The 24,065-nt window shown below is 36.0% G+C and overlaps 1 protein-coding gene across 4 annotated transcripts in view; it reads right to left on the reverse strand.

Moving 5' to 3' along the window:
* Kn (EBF transcription factor knot) overlaps nt 1-2,030 on the reverse strand; it is a 77,801-nt gene extending 75,771 nt beyond the window's left edge. For 3 of the 4 annotated variants that reach the window (XR_012047786.1, XR_012047787.1, XM_072903283.1), the window contains exon 1: nt 719-2,013. Coding sequence is in view for 2 of the 4 variants with exons in the window: in XM_072903283.1 (XP_072759384.1) it covers nt 719-789 (71 nt within the window). In the remaining 2 variants the exon portion in view is untranslated. Of the gene's footprint in view, nt 1-718 lie in introns of all 4 variants that reach the window. The other variant, XM_072903284.1, reaches the window with a different exon arrangement.
* Nucleotides 2,031-24,065: the final 22,035 nt, after the last annotated feature.

The following is a 24,065-nucleotide window of genomic DNA, read 5'->3' on the forward strand; positions in this document are numbered from 1 at the left end:
TTGCCGTGCGATCCGACGGCAAATGTCATAACAGCAGCACGAATATATTTGCTCAATTTATATTAGAAATAAATATATTTCTGTATTTTATGTTTTATTATACGCTTTAATTAATTATTATAATAGATAAAAAATTTAAAACAGAACAATTTTGTAATGTTACAATATAAACTTTGTTTTCTCCTGACGCGGAAATAACGAAGTAATATAATATGTAACATGTGCTTTATAACACAACTTTAAATATAGTTTATAAACTGTTTTAAAATATAAATATCACACTTTAAAAATTGATAGGAACAAAATTTTACCGAGGGATGGTAATTTTGCTCCTTGTTAAATTTAATAGAAACGATATTGCGTGTAAAACTTTTTCTTTCTTTAAACTGTTGTTTATTGCAAAAAATAAATTTTTTATATAATGCCGTTATGTTATATATACATTTTCAAGTTATACAATACAATTTATTAAAGAAGAATTAATTCACTCAATCATATCAAGCAAAAATTCTTACAATAATACAGTTATAGATCCAACTATTTTCAATGAAGTCGATGGTTGAATAATAAAATTGAATAAAGAGGATAATTAATACCATGTATTATTTTAGCAATAAACATTAATTTTGTTCGATACCTTCGCCGATAAGTACATCTAATCTCATACATGTCTCGATTACTCTTTGCCAAATGTAAATATTACATTTTATGTACTTACGTTCCGTTGTCGGCGAGCGCAGGCTGCGGCCAAGCACGTGGTACAGGTTCCTCCTTCAATATTTGCCTCATATCTTGAGGCGCGAAAACCAACGGCGCCCGTGGATGATGATGAGGTGGCGGGGGCGGCGGGGCCACACTCGCGCCATACAGCTTACGTCCCCAGTGACCCTCGAGTTCGACGGGACTTCCGCCTCCCGTGGTGGCCCCCGTACCACCCCCGGCGCTGAGTCCGAGCCATGCCGACCCCCCAGCACCCACGATCGTGGAGCTGGGCAGGAGACTGCTCCACTCGTCGGACCGCGTGGTGAGGCCGTAGGGATTCTCTTGGGGCAACAGGCTTCCTCCTTCGCGTTGCCACTCTGTGCAAAAACCTTCGTCGCCTCCTCGTTCACCACCCCTTCGCGCTTCCGCGAGAGACTCCACTGGTTGTCTCTCCGTCAGAGCGGATACGTTCGGTGCCACGTTTCTTTAGATGCGTGCATGAATTGTTATCACTTGAACGCCAGCGGCCGGTAGCCGGTGGCGGTGCATGAATGTCCGCTTACCACTGACGGTGTCGCGCCGTTCCGGGTTGCACCGTCAAACCGGGCGCACCGACCGCGTGTTGATGCACATGCGTCCGAAACGTGCGTGCCACGAGTTCGCGATACGAGCGCGCACTAAAGGGTTGCGTCTCACAACACACTGTTTTCACTGGATGACAGTTCTCATTCGCTCGCGCAGAATCGTGTCCTTTTCTTTCCCTGTCAATTCGCGTTGGTTCTCGCAAACTTTCACGAGTCTCTATCACTGGTTCTAGCACTTTTTACACGATGTACCGCATGTTCGCAGATCTCGTAACGGGCTTCATGTGTTGTCTTGTGAACGCTCTCTTTAATCGTCTTTATGATGGTTCCTTCGAAATTGTTTGATGGTCTTTAATACCCAACGGCGACATACGCTAGGACACAAACGTATGCAGCGGTAGTAATCTGAACACTCGCCGGCGACACCCTGGCACGTATTATCGTCGTCGCCGAAACGTCTCAAGCGTGTCTCGTGACCAGCGGAGAGGTCCTTCGAGGTCCCCAGTCGCACGTTGTTTCCCGTTACGGAGCCGCTTGTCGAATGTGTCAGGGCCGGCACTAGCGGCGTGCCAGCAGGTCCCAGTGGGGTCGGGCTTTGAGGATAGCGGTGGGCGCGGCCAGGAACGACACCGCGCAACAACCATACCGTTGGGGTGGTTTTACCCATTTGGTAACGTGCACCAATCCACTGCGAGTTGCACGACCAATGGATGAAGCTGCCTGTACCCATCTCGACGCCCATTCCAGATACCAAGGATTGTGGCGCCGCTACGGCAACGTCATGAGACTGTCACTCTGGTGCGAGCCGCACTACCCTCAAGGTCGATACTGTGACGCTCCGTTTCTTGAAATAAAAATGTTGGAGTAAAACCTCCCCAAAATATTGAGAAATTGCATTTTTTTTGCTTAAATATATATTTTTTTTAATTTTATATAATTTTCTCGCGACGAAATATATTACGATACATTTTCATTAATTTTTTGTATGATGTAAAATATTTTTCAGCGAGATTATATGCCAAATATATTTTTTCGCATCGTCAATCTTTTTAATTATTTAATTTTTACCAGATTAAATTCAAATTCTCTAAATCTCAATAGAATGTTTTATTTGAAATTCTACTATAATAGAATATTTTTGGGGAATAAGTTTTCATAGTTACGTAACTTATTTTCTTAAGAAAGTGTGATTTTAAAAAAGATAGCTTTTATTTGAAATAATTTAAATACTGTAGCAGAAAATCAAATTGCTTTAAGTAAAAGTAATAAATTGCTAAATCTCGCTGGAACCTTATTTTACGCGATGACATTTAAATATCGCATATTATAAAAATACGTTTTACTTTGCTCTCGTGTTTAATTTGTCAGTTTATGTCAAGATGTAAGCGGAATACAAAGAAATTTGTAATCTCCCTTAAAAATGTATCGAGTCATCAATTGACGTACCATTTCTATTGGCGTTAAACTCACTCTCTCTTCGCCGCATCGTAGATTACCCGTAGTACTTGCTGATAGATTAACTAATATATATCAATTGGCTAATCAAATCATAAGAATAAAATTTTTTTTATTTGTACATTTAATTTATTTAAATTTTCTTTCTTGCCTTGATATTTATATTTATAGTAAAATGTAGAGAACTGAGTATTTATCATTTACTTATATAAAGAATTTCTCAATTTTTTAAAAATATTAAAAGTATATTCTGATATGATAAAAGTGTCTAATCATTATCTATTGGTTATTTATTGGTTTTCTTTAGAAATATTTGTTACAATTTATATTTAAAAATTTTGATTTTATTTTCAAAAGATTAAGTTCAACGCAAAATTATAGTATACATTTTACATAAACGACAAAAACATTAAGCGTTACTATGTAATCGAGTATATAAATCTTAAGTCGAGTGGCAGTTGGGTCGAAAAAGTAATTATAGAATTTGTTTGAATAAATTTATGTGATGGAGGGAATAAAGGCAATCGCAAAGTTAGAAGGGAAAGAAGAAAGAAAAGACTTGCAGTGTTTCGCAATCTTCTTACTAGTGTAAAACCTAAAGAAAATCTATTCTTTTCTCCAGATCTTGTTTGAACAATTTACATCGGAGAGCCACTGCTTCGAGGGTATGGGGCCTATCAAGTGGAGATAATGTGTTCTGTGCCGGGTAATTTGGCTCTCCTCCCTTCTTTCCACTTTAACCGTGAATCTACATCTTTGACTGTTTTGCATTTGCAAACATTTCTGAATATTTTGTTGTATTTATCTGTTGTACTATCCATTGAACTTAATTGTATATAAGTCAAAAGTAATATTAGTCACTTATTGCGCTGTCCGTTATGTTATAAAAATACACATGCATTTATATTGGTTAAAAGAAATATTAGAATTCAAGTAAGATTAAAATATTCATCTATAATTAATAATTATTGTATATTTGCTATTAATGTACTAGTTACAAAATCAAGTTTAATAGTGAGTAATCGCTGAAACTATTTAACGTACACTCACCATATACGTGAAGTGTCAGAGGTTGCCGATTAATGTTTATCACATGGCAAGATAATGAAGCTTAATGAGGGTCTGCAGGCATCATTACGAAACACTCGACATGCGCGCGTGCCAAACCGGTTTCAATCTCCTTTTTTCTGATGCTCGTCTTCTCTTTCACTGCCGTGATTCATGAGATCCCTCTCGGCTGCCCAACAGCCTGTAACATTGCCACCTTATGTCAATGACACAACTCTGGGGTATGAGAAGCTATTTAGAAATGCTTTTTGCTCCGTTATGCCTTGGTTCTTAAAAAAGATCATTTCAGTTTGCAAGAACAAAATGTTTCGCGAAATTATTCTGTTGCAGTTGAATCATCATTTTTTAATAAAAAAAAAACAATAAAGTCTTATAAGAATTTCTTTGCGTCTGAAAAATTTTTAGTGTGCTTTCTTGCAACGAATTGATCTATTTAATTTATTGATGGCATTGATATAAAAAAGACATATATATCAAATAGTAAATACTTTCGATAGATTTTACGCGTAGACGCTTCTCAAATATTCTAGTAATCCAATCGCAAACGGTATCGACGTTCCTAAATGTCTCAATGATGTCAAATGAACATCATCGCATTGGCCAAATCCAATTATCGGTTGCAAGGGTCGTACGATTCTCAATATTGATGTGTGTAGATATAGGTATCCTGCATTAGTTAACTTATCTTTTAAGCCTATTTATTGGCTATGATAATATTTTGATTCTGGTTTTTTTGTTTGTTCCACATGGAACTCGTCCCTGCATATGTCGGCTTAAGGGGACGCGCTTGCGGATGAAACTGTCAACTGGATTTTCGATTCAGTAACTGGCGTATCGATAATTAGGAAAATCTTTACTGATATATTAAAGCATGAATATTTTCAAAAAGAAATATTGCATAACTGATAAAAATTTCGAGAGTAAATAAAAATATATAAAAGATATAGAAATACAAAATGCGAAATATTTTATCTAAGGAAAATATATTCAATGTTTATTTTCTTATTACTTATATATATGTATATGTAGTACGTGATTTTTTCATTAATGCAATTATAAATATTACTTCTGCAAAATTAAAACAATAATAAATGTATATCTTTAAGATGTTCGAAATATTTAAAAAAATGTAAAATATTATTGTTTAATTTTCTTTTACTGTGAATATTGGACGTGCAAAAACGGCGACAACGTAAGTTTCGCGTATGACATGGGGACGATGATTCTGCAAAATCTAAAATAGACGGGCGTGTTGCCGTAGCGAACCGCACTTGTCCCACCCGTAATAGTATCCGTAGGTGCACCCTACCATCGAAATATCGAAGGTACTACCAGTACGCAATGGTACATCATGGGTCGGCAAGAAGGGTCCTGCCGAAGAGACCTCGACATATGTGACGTTCATATGGGGTGGCATCCCTCAGGCTCGCGAATTCGGAACATGTGCGCGGGATAGAAGTGTCCAGAATTCTATGATAGAGTTTGTTTGCACTTGCACTTGCGACTCGTGAAGTGGTCCTCTGATTATTTTCGTCTATATTAAATCGAGACGTCCCCACCTGTCAACCGTTTTAATTTGTAAGCATTCGCAAAGACGAGAGATCGCAAATTCGGTTGACAAATGAAAAGAAATGAGAGCTCTTCTGTTGCTTGTAATACTTCTTTGTGATATTATTTAAACATATTTATTAAGTAAACTCTGCTTAAAGTAATTATTCTTGTGAATACTATTTCATTATATGTATATAGTGTTTAATGTAAAGTTAGTTTCTAATGTAATTATGTCTAAATGCACAGTTATAGTAAAAAGATAAAATAATATAATAATAATAATAAGAAAATAAAATAATTACGCATATTATTATTATAATTCAATTCTCAGACGTTTAATTAACAATTTTGAAATAAATTAAAATCGCAGGAGCATCTCATCTCTCGGGATCGCATATTTTACTTTTAGAAGGCGGCGTTAAAAACCACACAGTTCATCCGCATTGTATTTACCCGTGCTGTTTCGAGTTCAGCATTTGGTATGACAATACCGCTGATCAGCGCATTGATGCGTGATTATAATGATAATGCCGCCTCCTGTTTCTCAGGGGGGTGAGCGCGGGTGCGCGCGCGGAAACCCCTAAGGGGCGCTCGAGTTTTTCGGCTGAAGTTTTTCCTACGCAGATGCGCTACCGGACGGGACTATTTATTAGCACGGCCATCCTGCTCGTGCACTTCCATTCAAAAGGGCCGGACAACAGGTTGTCGCGTCAACGTCATTAGCCGTTGCGTTTTTATTTTTCGCCCATTGGGGTTTACCTCTATGCCGATAAGAGACACGCTGGTCGTTAATCCTTTTCTCGACGAGATAAGCTGTAAGGCGTGATTTCCAGTGGAAAAGGACGGACGCCTTTACCGTCGCATCCATGAAACAAATTTCCAAACCGGTTTTATTTAACGTTTTTATTACACTTTCAGTCCGCGTAGAAAATTGCTCACGTCATGAAATCGCGTCCAACGTAAGATTAATGAAAAATAAGAATTGCCTGTATTGCAGAAATTTTTTATATCTTAGGAAACTTCCTTACACTATGGGCGAAACTTGGAGAATCGCTTCATGATTTATTCCGTGGCTCGTATATGGTCATGGTGACCGTAACCACCACTAAACTCCGTCTACCCGAATCGAGGACGCGTCTGTTTCCATAAACCAAATTATTTTTATATCCAGGGATATCTACGTTGTCCTGAATTAGTGATAAGCAAGGACGGGCTACTCGATACGTCGCTGACCGCTCATATAACCCCTATGATATATCTATCGGATAAAACCTAGCGAATCGCAATAGCGATTTCTCCATCGGTTGTCCATAATACGAGGGATTTGTATTCACTTTTCTATCCCACAACAAATTACGCTTGTCAGCATTAAGTAATGCTGATGCATCTCGGCGAAAATTCATACGGCGTGAATGAGATAAAATCTTCTAAGATAAGTTCTCGTTTTCTTTTTAAATATTATTCAAAAATTTGTTCAAATTATTTCACATAATTGTCATAGATAATTGTTAATTTTGAGAAAGTTTCCATACACACATCATAGAGCTTATGTCTCACTAGAGATTCTAGAGGGCAATCAACATCACCGCTAAGTACTACGAATTACCGTCGACCCTGTATATCGTTGGTTTCATCGGTGATTCGCGGGAGGGTCGACAATGTTCATGCGCGCGGTCGTTAGTCGATCGTTTTGGGGATGGACATGGGAAATTCGGCCAGTTAACCAAAGTGTAACGATGCATCCAAGTCGAGAAATCGTTCCGGCGAGAGGCGATAGCGCGATTCGTGGAGGGTGCGCCGTCGAAGATAGGATACCCTCGAGAGCTGTAGGGGTACACGACTTCGACCTGTGCGTGCTCAAAGGTTACCGTATTCGAAAATGTAACTTCTTTTGCGGAGAATATCTCCTGCAATAATTTTTCGTTGCGTCTGAAGTTCTCTTTTTTCTCAAATGACAAGCAAATTTCTAATAACATTACTCTGTAATATGATTTGAAAAATGTACATTGCTATTGTTATTATACAATTATGCATTAATTATAATATAGAAAAATTTAGATTTTTTTTATAAAAAAGCTTCTGTAAAGATTTTGCGGTTTACAAAAAAAAAAATTAATTTTACAAGAAAAATCTGCAACGTACATATATATAACAATAGTAACTATTAAGAAAAAATCGTCCTTATAAACTTATATTTGTCAAATTTACATTTATAAACTTATTGACATCACGTATCACTGTGAATTGGGAACGATATCGGCTCAATTCTCATTATTAGAGCAGAAATGGCCGTATGTTTCCGTTAATTAATTTTGACACGCTACGTGCGCCTCGATTTCCCGCTAATGACTTAAATAGATTACCAGCTAATATCCGTGGACGGCTACCACTCTGATCTGTTGGATTGGCTCGCGTGCACGCGTGCATCGCATAAACTTTTCAGACTTGTGCGTCAGTCTATAGAGGGAGGAAATTTTGCGGGAAACACGAGACTACGCTGCCAAACGTAGCTAAGCCACGCACGAAGTGGACAAGGAGAACGGGACGAATATGCGGAAAGGAGGATGGGGAGGAAACGTAGAAGCGAAACGGAGGTTGCCAGCGTCGTCGACGGGACGTGTATTCGCTGGATTGCGGCCTCGTTCGAGAATTCTCGTGGGAAGCTGCCATCTTGTTCTCCTACGTAGGTATCCGCTGCCCGCCAGCCCGATGTCCTGCTACCCCTTTGCATAAACTTAGGAACGGACGATGACGTCAGGGGGTAAAGGCATTCGTGTCCTGGCCATTTTATCGATTTGTTATGTGCATCGTAGAAAACGAATTTAATGAAACGCCGGATTATATGCTGCGCTCAAAGATGCTTTTCCGAATTAGTTAATATATACTTCTTATTAAATTTTCAAATTACGATAACAGATATATTCAATTAAAAAAATATATTTAAGTCAACGTATCATGTTAATATTGTATAAGAAATTAATAATGTTAATAATGTAAATGAATTTTTATTTCTTAATAAGAAGATATAATTGTACATACATGGCAAACAAATATAATAGAAAGAAAAAAGAAAGAAAAAGAAGAGAAAATCGAATATAAATAATTATAATGCGATAAACACGTGTTTGTTCCATTTTTCTATAGAGAAGAAATGTAGCAGCCAAATTATATTTATTGTATATACACGATATTTTATGTATTGGGGTAAATGAGGTTCTTTCCGTTCATTGCGCCATACAATGTATACATTTTATCGGCTTTAATTGGATGCTATCGCATATATATTCCCGGTTAATTAATACGAAAAATTGGCAATGTTAATAACGCATGCATTACCTGTTTGGCATGGTCTGTTGCATCGACACACGGACCGATGCACCGCGTAGGGTCACTTGACCCGGGGTTCATATAGAGTGGGTGATATTAGCGTATTTTGTTGTAATTACCGAGCAGTCATTCGCGCTAACTGTGCACTGCGATTCTCATCCGAAGGCTTTATCATACGGACAAATATCCGCCCCACCACTTTGAAACATTTATCGCGTCACCGCAATAAAATTTATGATTATTGTGGCGGTTTTGGCAATTTTTCGTTACACGGGCGAAAACTTTTATTCCCGCGATAACACTCTCTTTTCACGATATTCGTTTCGGCCTCACGACCAGTTAGCCGATACTCGAATCAACGCGATTCGATTAAACTGCGCAGAATCACTTCTTTCATTTGAGAACCCCGCCGAGAGCGGATAAATAACGAATTGAAAATCAATGGTATTACGAGATTATGCGTTTATTGGTAAAGAGCTAGCAGAGTTACCGATGCCCAGAGCAGTAATATCGAGTAATTGCGTAAACGCACCCGTATCCCACTGCGTAACCTCTCCCTCTAACAAAATCCCGCGAATGCGTCCACCCTTTTGCGTACTCGGTTATCCAGGCTGCTAACGATGGTATTTAAAATAATTATTGTGACTCTTTTTTTTCGCCACACTTTCAACGATTGCTTATTATCGAATATTGATTCAAAAGAAATTTTGCACGCAAGTGCAAAATTTTAAATTTAAATAAAATTAAAGATCCTTAATTAAATATAGTTAAAATATTAAATGTGCTTTTTATATATTTATCAAAGCGTCGTAATTATATATACATAAGATATATAAAAATGTATTACTAAAGTTATATAGATTATTTAATATCCTATTAAACAAAACCAATGTTTATAAATGACAATTATTTGTGCTATAAATTATGAACAAGTAGTAACGTAATACCTTATAGTTTGTGCAAGCCTAAATTTAATGAAACCAACATTTCTTATGGTGGAAATACGTGTGTCAGGATCTTGTTCAACAGCGTCCTCGCAATATTAGCCGCGGCAGGATGTGTGTATTTCGCACATTAACGTGTTTGCAGAGGACTGATTCTGAACCCAGGCGCGACACATTGCGTGCAATATCCACTGTTTGTTTCACGCTGGCTTGATTCGGTCCGCCACGCTTCCATGTTTTCTCTGTAAATCCATTATTACACCGGCGGCTTTCGGAAATGTTGCGTAAATATTGCTGTCATTTATTTAAAATTACTTATTTGTCCTGCGTGGCTAGAATCTCGATATAAATTTCTGCTAGTGTTAATTAAATGTATATTATTTCATCAACGTCATATATATTAAACCACATATATTAAACATCGCTTTCATATTATAAGAAAGATCGATATTAATCGAAACGTGATGATAATATCACTTATATTCGTAGTAAGATAATTATAAGGAAATCAGTCAGCAAAGATCCAGATGATAAACTGTTACATATCCATATTGTTGAATCTGTAATTGCATAATCTCGTTTACGACTTAATTATACGCGTAGGGAAAAGGGTGAAATCAGTGGCAAGGGCAGAAGCGTCGGCTGGTCGTCGCTGGTTCGTTCGACGGATAGTGGTAATTCCGTCACGTCGTAAAGGTTGCTTTTTATCGTTCCTGTGCTGTACATCCATCCAAGATCCTTCGGTTCTAGCTAGACGCGGAGGTATTTCGTGTTTTCTCGCGTATCCTCGCGTTCACTTTACCGACTCTGCGTCTTACACGCGCCGCTTGATTGTTCAGGTTTTATTATCACTCGGTGCTCCCTGAGTCCTCGTTCATCCGAACCATGTACATCACCCGCAACGGAAACGACTTGCTATCGTCGAACACGATGCTAGAAGTTAATTGACTGACGGTTTATTTTTTTACAGTATCCATATACTGTATCTTTGACATTGACAATCTGAAAATTGGATTTCAAAAAATGTTAATATAATTGGACTTTATGTGTGAGTATCACTTCCTTTGTTATTTGGAAAAAAGAATAATTTACTTTTAATGTTTTATCTTATACTGCGCACATTCTATTTAATATTAATAATATTTGATTGTTTTTAAAGATTTTTTAATATCTTTGATTTTTTAACATCTTCAAAAAAATAATCCAGCCTATCAAGAAAAGTTTTATTGAAAAAAATGTGTATCCTTGCACATATCTTTTATTTGATTAAAAATTTACAAAGTGCAGGATTATAAGGTACATATTTATGAATGCGAGATCGCACGTTTGCATCGCGGATGCATACGCACCCCATTTTCGCCCTATGGCAAATGGAATTAGCGGACGGTTTAGTTCGGCGGAATCGTGAAATAGAGGTTGCATTTTTACGGTCGTATTAATACAGCCGGAAACGTACTATGATCGGGCTTGTAATGCAGCCCTGGGGGCCCGTGTGATATGATACATTTGCTTCGCATACAGGACAGCGAGCGAGCGAGCGAGCGAGCGTATCGGAAGAGGAGAGAACGAATGGTTGGCAAAGAGGGGTAAAACAAGTGGGATCGAGAGGAACGAAGCGGTGGTGTGCCTCGCGTACAAGCGTGCTTGCATTTCATAACAAGGTACAAACACGCGAGCAACAGCGTCACGGGAGTATTCGCCGATAGTACTTGTCTCTATCTATCGAGGCGGTATTCAACCAATTATGTCTGTTTATTGTCAAACGCCCAGTTTGTTTGCGTATCTGCAGTGTCAGAGCTCTCTACGTTAACAATATTGCTCGTCCATTTCGAGAGATTTAGTTACACTGGATATTGTTCTGATATAGTTACATTTATTTATTTCAAATATGAAAAATATCATCAAAATAATCAGAAGTATAATCAAATTTGAGAAATAAATCTAATTAAAAATTTTTTGCAATTAAAATGACATACTGAAAATATGAATTACAATATGAAAAAAGAATTACTTAAAAAAATCAAATTATATCGATTTAAATTTTCGCTTGCTTGTCACTTTTCCAAAATACCTGTCAAACAATCCTTGATCCAAATCATAGTATAAGCAATATAACACGATGTTGGTGTTTCCAAACAAACATACAATCGGATCAATTGCACAATTTGTTCACTGAACATTTCTTCCGCCAGGTGCTACTTTAGACATTTAATGTCGCGCTCGAGAGGAGTACAATGGCCGTTCGATCGAGTTGGCCAGAACAATAGTACTTGATGTGAAGGTAACGAGATGTCACCGACTATGAATTAGCGCCGCGGTCAAACTCGATCAGAAGGGTTTAACGGTATCGAAAAGGGTTTCGCAAAGGGGTGACAAGGCGGAGAGACGGAATTCTTTTTGCGCGGTCGACTGCAAATGCGTTCTCTGAAACACATGGTATGTAGTTCGTGTCAGACTCAAGATTTATGTGCTGTCAAACTGGCATTATAACTGTTCGATGACGAGTGTGCCAAAGCGGTAAATCATTTTTCTTCAGATTTAAACAGTTAAAAGTAACCTGAGACTAACTTTGACAAGGGTTTTCTACCAGAAATGTGATGATTTGCAAAGTCCGTTCTTTAATTATGCGTATTGACCGTTGCAAAAGTCATTTTGAACACAAAACTACAACTGTCATAACCTTTCAGTTGAAATTAATGTATAATATAATAAATTGTGATCGAGTTAAATTTCTATTAATATTAAAAATTTAAATTTAATTATGAAAATAAAATTAATCAAACATATTTAAAAATCCATAAAAAATTTAATTAATATAAATAAAAACATTAAATATACGATACATCATCTAAATAATTGTTATGTTAAAAGAAAATTAAATCATATTTACTTTAATGTTTTAATTATCGAATAATAAACAAAATACAAATGACAAATTTAATTTTCTATCTCTTCACACTTTTCTAAAACATATATTTTAATATATAATATATAATATACTTTTTGGACATATACTGCATGCTAATATTTTTTGAAAAATATGAATCTCTGCACTTTCCGCTGACGTTTACCCGAATACCAGGAAAATAGATATTCGCAGACGAGCACATGGTCAATGGTTACGGTGAGTGAATACAGCACCCTCTGTTTGGATTATGGACTTGTAGCTGCGATGGTGTCTATAAACAGAGAAGAGCGGGAGAGAGAGAGAGAGAGAGAGAAGAGGAATGGTACGTAGAGACACAAGCTCTGCGACCGCTATGACAGATTGAGAGAGAGAGATAGAGTGAGAGACATTATCCTTTGGTGACCAACGAGGCGTTTCGACGCCTATACCCCACAGAGGACAAAGGCTCTTTCCCTCGTTCTCTTGCTTGTGTGCCGTTGTATCCCTCTTATTCTGTAGCGCATTATACCTCTTTGTTGCTAGGTGGACGTCTTTATTATTTATGTAAACTTCCTCTCGATAACAGAGACAGCGTTGCACCGGCGAGACACCTGTCACAGCAGCAAAAAACTATAAATGTTCTCCATGCCAGTCTCGTAACTTTTTTAAACTAGTTAAATTTCTGGCACATTGCAAATATTTTTCTTTACGTTAATGTTTAATTTTGATCAATAAATTTTAGTGAAATATAAATATATTAATAACAATCAAAAATTTTGTCATTGTAGGGCAATTAATATTTAGATTTATGTATAGAAATAGAAAATATAGGATAAAGAATAGTTGAAACTACTGTATAAATTTTATATATAGTATATAAAATAGATATATAAAATCTGTTATAAATATAAAAAATTAACAGAAAAGATACGGATATTTTTGGCCTTTATGTATAGAATTTTAAATATAAGTATTTTTGCCTTTATGTTATAGAATTTGTAAATATTGTAAATATAACTAATAACGACATATTTTGCGAAATGTAATAAAAAATATGGTTATATACTCTCATATCGCGTATGCATAAAAGTAAAAGGTATTTGTGGTCGAACGACGGTCGTTCAGATACGGGATGACAATGCCTTGAGACCAAAATGCACGTTAGAGACACCTAACTGCCGTCTCTTATTGAAACATCATATCTGCTTACTTGTATGGAAACGGCCACTAACATTTATATATAAAGAGAATGATCCTGGCATAGAAACTATGTTTTATTTCTCATTTTTAATACAATATAAAATTATTTTATCTTTTAATTTACTCTCTCGATAGTCCATCTACGTTGAGCGATTATATTGCTAAACTCTAAAGTCATTCATAATAATATTTGACAATTTCCAGACTTTTTGATTTTACTGATTGCTTTTCTTTTTTTATTTAAAAATCATAAGTAATATTGATATATTAAATAAAATGAAATGTATATTTTATTTTATAAGTAATTCTGTTAGAATTATTATATATCATTTCGAGAGGTAGCAAAAATCTCAGTGACTGTTTTCATCAATATTCAATAATTATGGAGTAAACAAAATTTTAGTGTATATGACTAGCATGCGTCGATCGGTGAACTTGTATAACCACGAAAATCGAGCCACTTACTTCAATTGCAAACAGATGTGGTCATCTCATCTCACGACTAAACTTCCCTCTCCTTCCGCAGCACCCTTCTCTGTCATTTTCGCGGGTATCTCTCAAACTTGTTTAACAGAGAAATACTGCATCCACTTTGAGGGGCAGCAGGACCATCAGCGAGGGTGCTACCGGTATCCGCAGGGAGCATCAGATTTTAGACCGCAGCAGAACGGACAAGTGCATGCTCTCTCCATTATAAACGTGCCTCCCGGCTTTACTTTCGAGTGCAACGAGCCATGAAGACCGCGTCATATGTGCATTTCCTATTACTGCTTTTGATCGGCACATCGATCTCTCTGATGGCACCTTACTTTTTCTCATAACAATATATGTATATAACACCTGTGTCTTTTGTTGTATGCATACTCTACTGTGGCGTCTTTTTCTTTTTTTTTTTTTTTTTTTTTTTTTGATCAATATTCTTATCTCGTATCTGTTAACTATTATTTATGTATTATTTATGTCCAAAAGAATTTATATTATAGTACAGCAATTAATATGCTTATGTCTTTGCAAATTATAAATTATCTATGCATCGGAAATTGTTAATGCACATAATTAGTTTATTGCTCTCGCGGGAGCTTTATTAGTAATACGAAAATGTTTAATGTCTGTTATTAATAACGTTATGTAACGGAATTAAGTCAAGCAAATTAATAATATCATTTTTTTAAAATAAAGATGAAAAACATTTCGGCACTTTTATTTTGCGCTTCCCGCTGAGATTATTCACTCGACGCTGTGAAGAATCGAGACGTAATCACGAGTAGGTTCAAATTAAGCTTAAAGCGCAGTAAACCAGGTAATCCTGGCAAAAAAATTTCGCGTAAAAGTTCTGTTAAGTTTTTGTTTAATGTTCCTTTCGGATTATCTCTTTTATGTGTGTCTTACAAAAAAGAAATCAAACGAAAAAAAGAAAAGCAATGCAAGAGCGATGCAACAAAGAGGATTTTACAAAAGTTAACACTACTTTTTCAAGAAAAGCTAAAGGTGAAATAAATATAAATAACGTTTAGCTTCTAAAAGATTAAAATAAAAATATTATAATTGAATGAGTTTTACTTGAGGATCTATCGTTGAATAGTCTGAAAATTCTATATATATATCTACCCGTATTAGCCCATCTTTAACTTTTCTACGAATAAAGACATTTCATTCCAGAACAAACTGTCATCTTAATAAAGAAAAGGGTTTTTCCTTTTTTTCAAAGAATCAGGAAACATCATTAATATACTTCTACTATTGTGCCTTGTCAACCTTTAAACGCTACCGCGGTCTTCTTGGCCGCCTGACCGTTCATACAGAAACGGCCGCTATTCCATAAATGTATGCGCAGGCATTTTTCGGTGTTTGGTTATTGATTAATCAACCAATATATAATATTTCTTTTTGTCCAATAAAGATAAGCTTAGGCTTCATACTTATCTGCAGTTTGTGATCTGATAATGTAAAAAGCGTTTAGTGACGAACGACTTAAGTGGCAGCAAAAGTGTTAAACAGCTACTTAATATGAATAATATTCGACATCGTGTTCTCTATTATAATTTCTTAGATAAGTCTATTTTCAAATATGAAGCTTAGCCGTCCTAACAAAATAAAAATAAAGTCTTCTCGCCCATTGAATCATCAATTAAACCTTCTTTAGTTTTGTTATTTATTTCACTTTGTTAAATTTAGGTATGATACTGGGTAAAGAAAATTCCTTGTTTGTAGTCTCCTAAATCTGTCAGATTATAAAATTGTATTTTCTGCTCACTTGATTATATTATCGTCCTTGATTATAATATATCTTTTTCTTACCATTTTCTAATATTTTAAATAATTTTTTAAATTTGTACTTTACTCACAGAAAAATTATGTATTAAAAATGCGTTTTTATCAAATAAGTTAAAATTTGTTATATAATAATCGAAAATTATTTTAGTTTTATGTTTATTTTTAATTTTATATTTGCTGTTTATATTATTATATTTTGTGTTCTTTCTCTCAAAGCAATAAAAATAAGTATTACTTCCTAATAGCCATAAATCGAATATAGAAAAATCACAAAATAAATGGTGTAACTTTAACAAATGACAATATTTTTTGTAAAATAGTCTCTCGAGTTCTGATAAATTTTCAGACTTGCTTGGTTTGGATGATTGGGGGGGAAAAGTGTATAAATAAATCTTATCGTGAACTCGACTTTTAGCATACTTTGCCAATTAAAATACCCGGCGACGTTTTACGAGCTGGCATAAGCCACTCTCCCACTTCGTTTGTGTTCCCAATGGTGTCCTTGTTTCGTGCTACGCGAGGTGAATTTACCTCGTTGTTTAAATGCAAATCTGACATTGGTAGAGAAATCTACTTTGAGCGATGCCCAACGGTAATATTCAGACGCTTTTATCGTTTTCGATTTCGGTAAAGAATTATTAAACTGAAATGTAAATAATATAATGTTTATCATTCTAAAATAATTGAGAAATAATAGAATATTATTACTTGTAAATTACTGATAGATAGAATAAAGAAGGTAAACATTGAAGTAAAAAGAGTATAAGACAAAGATATGTTTAGAAGAAAATATATGTTTACTTTAACAAATAAGTTTATTAAATTTTGTTGTTTTAATAAGTTTAGTATCTGAAGATACACAGAAATTCTCAAGAGACGCCGACTATAATTAAAAATGAATTGCTTGACACAGGAAATTACATCATCGTAGATAACTGTATCCGTCGAGAAAGAAATCACACTTTTACCTGCAAGCAAAATACAGCATTTTTCTTTTTATTAATACTCTATGATTATTAATAATAATATAATGTTACAATTGTAACAATTTAAAATGTTTTGAATCATTTTGTTTGTAAATAATTCTTCTTATATCACAATTTTTCCTTACACATCTTATTTTAAATATATAAAATATTTTATCTCATAAACACATAACACATGCACATACTTTTATCGAAAAAACATCGCATAAAAAGTTAAAAAAGATATATTTTATAAATTTGCTCAAATGACGTAGGCACGCGGATCAAATTTAAAATACTGCCGAGAGGCTTTCGGCATATCATCATCGGTATTAAGCAGGATACAGAGAGAAGTGAAGAGAGAAAACCATCTTCAAAAGTCGGATCCAAGCTACGGTGGCGGTGATGCGACCTATCTGTAGGAGGGTAGAGAGACGCTTCCAGAACGTGGTTTAGGGTAGATAGGGGCGAAAGTCACTGCACAGCCCCTATGGGGGCCACTAGCCAGCTTCGTGCCTTCGTCGCGACTTCAGGAACTCCTGTTGCCGAGTCTGCTGAAAGCTGTACATCCGAAGAACTGGCGGGGCAGAAAAGTGGACAACGTTTTGCGAAAAGATAGAACGCTACGACTATCCGTCGTATAAATCTTAATTTTTCATGAAATTTCTCTAAGAATTTGCACAATTAATGTATATAACTCAAGCATATGTATTATCTTCTCGGACAATAATTTGTGTAACAATTTTTATGCTAGAAATGCTAAAAATGCTAGAAATAGAAAAAGAATATACATATATTATAATATAAAAATACTATATTACAAAGAAAATTTTTCGCAGCAATTGTACTCGTGCTTATAATAACTAAGAGAAGTTATACATATTTCTAAGATGTATAAGCTTCCTTCTGCTTTCCTATTTCTCTGTCTCTTTGTTTGCGAATACATCTGTAGTTCTATCTTCCTGTTTGTGCCTCTTGTCCTCTTGGTTGTTGGTATCACGCGAGTGCCATGGGTGTTAAACTTTATTAATATCCTTATCAAAAACAGCGACGTGGATAACTGCGCTAGTTGCAGTTCGCAGGATTCGGAAGTTCTGTTCCTGTGTGTTCGAGGGTAGTTCCTGGGGTTTCTCCCGTGGGCGCCGTGGCCAGCCGTTGGGTTTGCGAGCCCTGAAGGACTCGTCCGTATCTCTGGCAAACTATCGTTCGGGACGTGTACAAGAGGCGGGATAGCGGTCGACGTAGTTATATACTACTTCGTGCGTGTACTCTCGTCGAGATGTGAAACGAATTAAAGTTCCTCAAAGAAATCTGTGAGTGTACCGGATGGCAATTTTAAAATTTCAAAAAGAAAGCTGAAATAACTTTTCGTTTAAGAAATTACCTGTAATATGTATATCTACGGCTTTAATATGACCTAAATAAATTTAAATCATTATGTATATATTTGTCTTACACTGTATAATGTGACAACCAAGAATGCATTATTAATTAAAAAATAAAACATAAAAGATTAACGTGTGTGTAGTTTTATATTGTGTATATATTTATAATTCCGAAATTTTTCAAACGCCATAGATGTAAAAATTGTAATAAAAAACACAATAATATTGTACAATAGACATTCTAAATTTGTGTTGATTAATGTCTGTGATAATGTGACAACGCATTAGCATGCGGCCTTTGTACAAGGGTCTTTAAGATCCTTTATGTTCTCATAAATATGAGATAAAATGAGTTTTCGACATTTTTACAAAATTAATCATATCAGCAAAAATCTTTCTTTTAACACCTTAACATTTAACCTTTAACATTTTTCCAACATATTATTCAATTAAAATATTATACATACATTTTGCTATACCATATACTATATTGATATGAATATGCAAAGATAGCATTAGTATTTTTCAGATATGTAAATAAATAATCATATGAGACAATAATCGAGTACGATTTTTAATGCGCTGTTTTTATTTAATGCTTCTTTAATATTCTGGCTTTGAAAGGTATCTCTCCACGGGAAAAAGGCTAGAGTTCTGCAATTTGCAGATCTGTAATCGTGCAGCTTGAGAAAAAGCATTAAAAGGATAAAACTTTATTATATCACACGTGTAGTATTCTTGTAATATAAAATTGTATATTTGCATATTTCAAAGTAATCTTTGTGAGCTGTGAAGCAAATCAGTGACATTTAAAAAAGAGTTAATTGTTTATATCCAATTACATATATTATCTCGGCTGTACGGTGGTCTCTATGGATGTCTGAAATCTGATTATGTACATAAAAGAGATTCTCAACTGAATCGACAAAAGTATAAAACGGAAGAATCTGGTAAGTCAATATAAGAAAACATTTTATTTGCTTACAAATTTTTATATAGTTAGAAATTATTTGTATATGTGCAATAAGATATTTTATTTTGTATGTAATATCGACTATAATATAAAATAATATTTTTTTTTTATTTTATATAAGAAAATATATTTTTAAAAATATTTATTATTTTATAAAGAAATACATGTATGATGAATCATGGTTGACCACTTGCGAAAATTCAGTTAATTTTAATCATCCATTTGCGACGAAAGGCCAGTGCGTTTTGCATGATGGTAGGGAGTAGGTAACGAGGATCGCGCTGTAACTCACGCCAGTAAAGTTATGATGGTTTATGAATACTAGCGTAACGAATGCTACCGTAACCCCACGCACCCTACTGAATGGCACGCCGTTATGCTATAATACGAAACTATAACGCGTGATTTTCTATGCTGGAAATTGTTTTACGCCTATAAATAGAACCTGCTGTGCAGCGACAGTTGGCGCATGAAGCTATAATGATTATCGATATACCGTTTTTTTTTTGCGCAACCCGCAGCGAATATAGATGAAATTTAAGTAACTTGGAATTATCCAAAGAACATCTTTACACAATTAAAATTTTTTTTTGTTCACAAGCGCTAAATTAAATAAATTTTTGTGTAAAAGAAAAGAAGACCTCATAAAATATAACTCGCTAAAATAGTAGTAATGTGTTTTTCGATATTTTACAAAAAAATATTTTCTAAAGTTATATTTTTTGATTAAAGATACTTTACTACCTTGAAATAATGCTTGATAAGTTTGGTGAATATTATTTAACTACATGTAAATAGACAATTGTTTTGCCATACGTTTTCATTTTTTGTATTTATCAATAAAATGTATTTTTTGCCATTCGATTGACAACTGTCGTTGCAGACAAGCAGATGAGCATCAAATATAATGTATGAGATTCAGCAGGTACGATAATACAATGCGCTCTAATGCTGAATTCGACAGTTAGACATTTAGAGACATGACGTATCGTTGATACAACTACAGGGGGCACGATAGCTAGCAATTTGTAAAAGGGACCCCCATGGAGGGGATGTTACAGAGTCGCATTTAGCTTAGGGCGCAATATGCTATGGCACTTGATTAAAACACCATGGTGCAGCCTTTGCAGCATAAAACACTTCTAAATGGCGATGCAAAGAGATGACTCCACAGAGGTTAATTTATCCTATGAATTGGAAGAAGAAAAATATTAAAACTGTGATGTTGCTCGTGCTAAAATTATTTTCCGTATGTAAATAATACGTGTTATCTCAAATGTAATGTACTTTTTTTTTATAAGAAATAAACTATCAATAATTTACAAGAAATTTATAAATTTTACAAAACAAACAAGGGAAAGACAAATTTCTATAAAATAGAAACAAAGATAAAAAATATATTTTAAGAAAAATACTAGGTTTATTTTATTATACTTTTGTTATTATTAATATTACTATATTCTATAACTCTTTATATACATATATTTATATTTACATTTTCCTCAGATAAGAGAACAAGAATAAAACTTTTTATTTGCCATACGGTCTATCATAGCATATAATATCAGTGCATTGTACAGTATTCTACGCTGAGGGCTCTGGCAAGATGTACCGACAGATGGAGGTGTTAATAATTGATAGTTACTTCCCTCTCTGATGATTGGTATGAGCCGTATTATTAAGGCGAATTATTTTTTGTAAAAGAAAAAAGTATAACATTGAAATATTTGAGTTTTCGGGTTCTTTCATATCTATATTGATTGAGATTTAATCCGGATGCGTAAAATCTTTAAAAGTCATCTTGACAATAAACACGAAGACATTTAAATCTTTCAAATTTGTGCCTTAGAATTTTGTGAGTTTTCACAAAATAGATGTTCGAAAAATACTAAAGATGCTGACTTGGGAAAAAAGTTAGGACGGCCTTGACTGTGGTGCAGAATGTCAAACATTTCCGTTGTATTGTGGTCAGAAGAAAGGCAGAGAATGAGCGAAACCACGAGAGGTAACGAAGGAACAAGAAGGATGAGAGAAGGATTTGAGGGTCCGGTGCGAAGCTGGGCCGAGGGCAGGACGACATAATGGACACATTAGTGCCTGGCCTCCAGTTTAATTAGTTTACATTACCGTGGCATCGTCACTACCGCGAAGGGGTTGGTCGCGGACGGGAAGGAGCGAACAAGAGCGAAAGCGGGGGCGAGAGAGCGCACACCGTAGGGGCAGGCCAGGTTGATTAATCGGGAAAGTTTGATGCGAGTTGACGGAGACGCTAATCACGCCTCGTAACCGAATAATACTGCGCGCTCTAGCTTGCAATATTCATGAACCGCTCGACATACATGTAGCAAACGGAATTCATTATCAACGACACTCGTTAAATATCGTTGCTCCAGAAGTAAACTTTGCAGATTCATATATATCTCGTATCTACCGATTATGCATTTTTGCAAAAAGTCATAGCTTCTAAAAAAGAAAGTCTATTTACTGTTCGCGAAATCTCTATGTTCGCTCTTTATTTCTTTATATATAATATTAATCTGTTATACGTTAATCCATTTATACTTGTACTTATTATTTACACTTGTATACTTATTATACTTTCCGTATAATAAATGTGTGTAAAAATATTAGATTTTTTTTAAAGAAACAGTGCCATGAAAATATATACATATATATAAAGCTCTTGATATTGCAGTTCTTGAAAGCACGTTGACCTAGTTTGCGTCGCTCGCGACGCTGACCACGGATTGCATTTATGCGTCTTGCAACATTGCGCGGAGATTGAAAGGATTATAACGTTCGGGCGAGGCGAAAGGTGCGGATCCGCGTGCACACGCGAGCGAGCGAGACGAGAAAGAGGCGCGGCATAGCTCATTTAATTACAAATTCCATTAAAATGAATGCCAGTTCAGAAACAAACTCCACATATCTGCATTAAGCCGCGGGGCAACATGTCTTAATCAGGTTAATATAAATATGAAATATGCAGTAAAAGAGAGAGAGAGGGAGAGAGAGAGAGAGAGAGAGCTCTCTGGGTTGTGCTCGCGGGTAAAGGGTTGCGTGGACCGACATACGTGTGCCACCACCTTACGACTCCTGGGGGGCGCCTTCATATTAACCCTTGCATATTAAGCGCGCGATAACCGGATTCTCTAATATTAACGTTGTCACTCGGCGCTTGCCGTCGCGTCAACTTACTCGGCGGTCCTTACCAAATGCCATTTGCCCGAAGACGGATCCATCTCGTCGACGAAATAATGCACGAGCCGCGTGCCGTTGCTCGCCTGCGGGTGAAATCTTGACGGGTCTGCGGTCGCACTTGGCACGAGGTTAAAGTGAAGAACACTGAAATAAAACCATGTCAATGCGAAACTGGATTGTATGTCTACGAAAAATTCTCGAGATAACACAGAGATACTAAACGAGAAAATATATATATCCCGTATCGTTAAAGACTGCGACCATAATGTATGGAATAACGCAATTCTTCCTCTTATAGATGTCTCGAATTTAATCATTTCCGAAGAAAGCATCAACGCGCAGTAAAATTATACGCGCGGCGCGAGATATTTGTCGACGTGCACAGAGTAAACTTTAATCAAGCCATGCCTGGGTCGGAGGGCAAAAAAATGCCCGAGAGAAAGAGCACGCGGGAGTGAAAAACCAAAGGAATGCAAACATTTCGTTCGACTCGATATTTTTCAATATAACCGCGCCACCGTCGGTCTCTGACCACCAAGGGAAATCTGGCACGGTCTCCGAGACTGGACGATATTATAAATATTAGATCAATTAAGAATTAACAGAACAAGCATCGTCCTACCTCTGAGTAGAGAAAAGTAACGACTTTATAAGTCACATATGGATTCGTAAGTTTGAATGTGCGAGTGTCAACCATTGCGGTATGTACAAGAGAGAGAGAGAGAGAGAGAGAGAGAGAGAAAGGAAAAGAGAAAAAGGACTACTGTCAGAAAAAGAGGGTGACACGGAAGAACGACAAAACGACAGAGAAAAAGAGAGAAAGAGAGAGAGAGCGGGGAACGAGAGAAGGAACACTCGTGCGTGGTCCCAAAGTCCCAGAGCCGATCCTGCCAAGTTATTTAAATTCAAATTCGAAATATCGTCGGGGGTTGCTAACATATTGTTTGTTTCGTTTGGACCGCGGCGATAGTGAGAGAGGGTGAAGGCTATCTCGCGGCCGAAAACTTCCCCCTCTTTCAGCCTCGTATGTCCGATCGTCACATGCGAATTTTGTACCGATAAAAACAACTTTCCAATCATATATTCATTTCATTATAATTCGTCCGTAGCAAATTTCAGTCTCGTTCCAATATGTGTAATAAACAAAAAAAAAAAAAAAAAAACAAAAACAAAAAGAGAAAGTAAAGGGTAGAAACATTTGACATATCGCATCGATGTACGCACAGAATCGTCTTAAAAGCGAATATATGTTTCTTTTTAATCTGACTCGTAAGTATATTCGCTCCATGTCTTCCACGTTTCATATGTCTTTCGCGCCTGTCCAGACCTTATTTGCATACGTGAATGAGCGCAATACGCTACGTACGTTGTCGGAGTGCCAGCACGGCACCGATGTCATGTTCGCGTACATGGTATTCCCTATCCCTTAACAATTTGCTGCTAACATGCCGAGGAAGCCCGCTCGCGACCATTCTACGACCCCGTCAGATCTACAGTTCTCTTCAAAGTTTCAGATCCTCCATACTCACCGGACAGCGAATGTAGATTA

The sequence above is a fragment of the Anoplolepis gracilipes genome, chromosome 12 (genome assembly GCF_047496725.1).
Source record: "Anoplolepis gracilipes chromosome 12, ASM4749672v1, whole genome shotgun sequence".
Taxonomy (NCBI): Eukaryota; Metazoa; Arthropoda; class Insecta; order Hymenoptera; family Formicidae; genus Anoplolepis; species Anoplolepis gracilipes.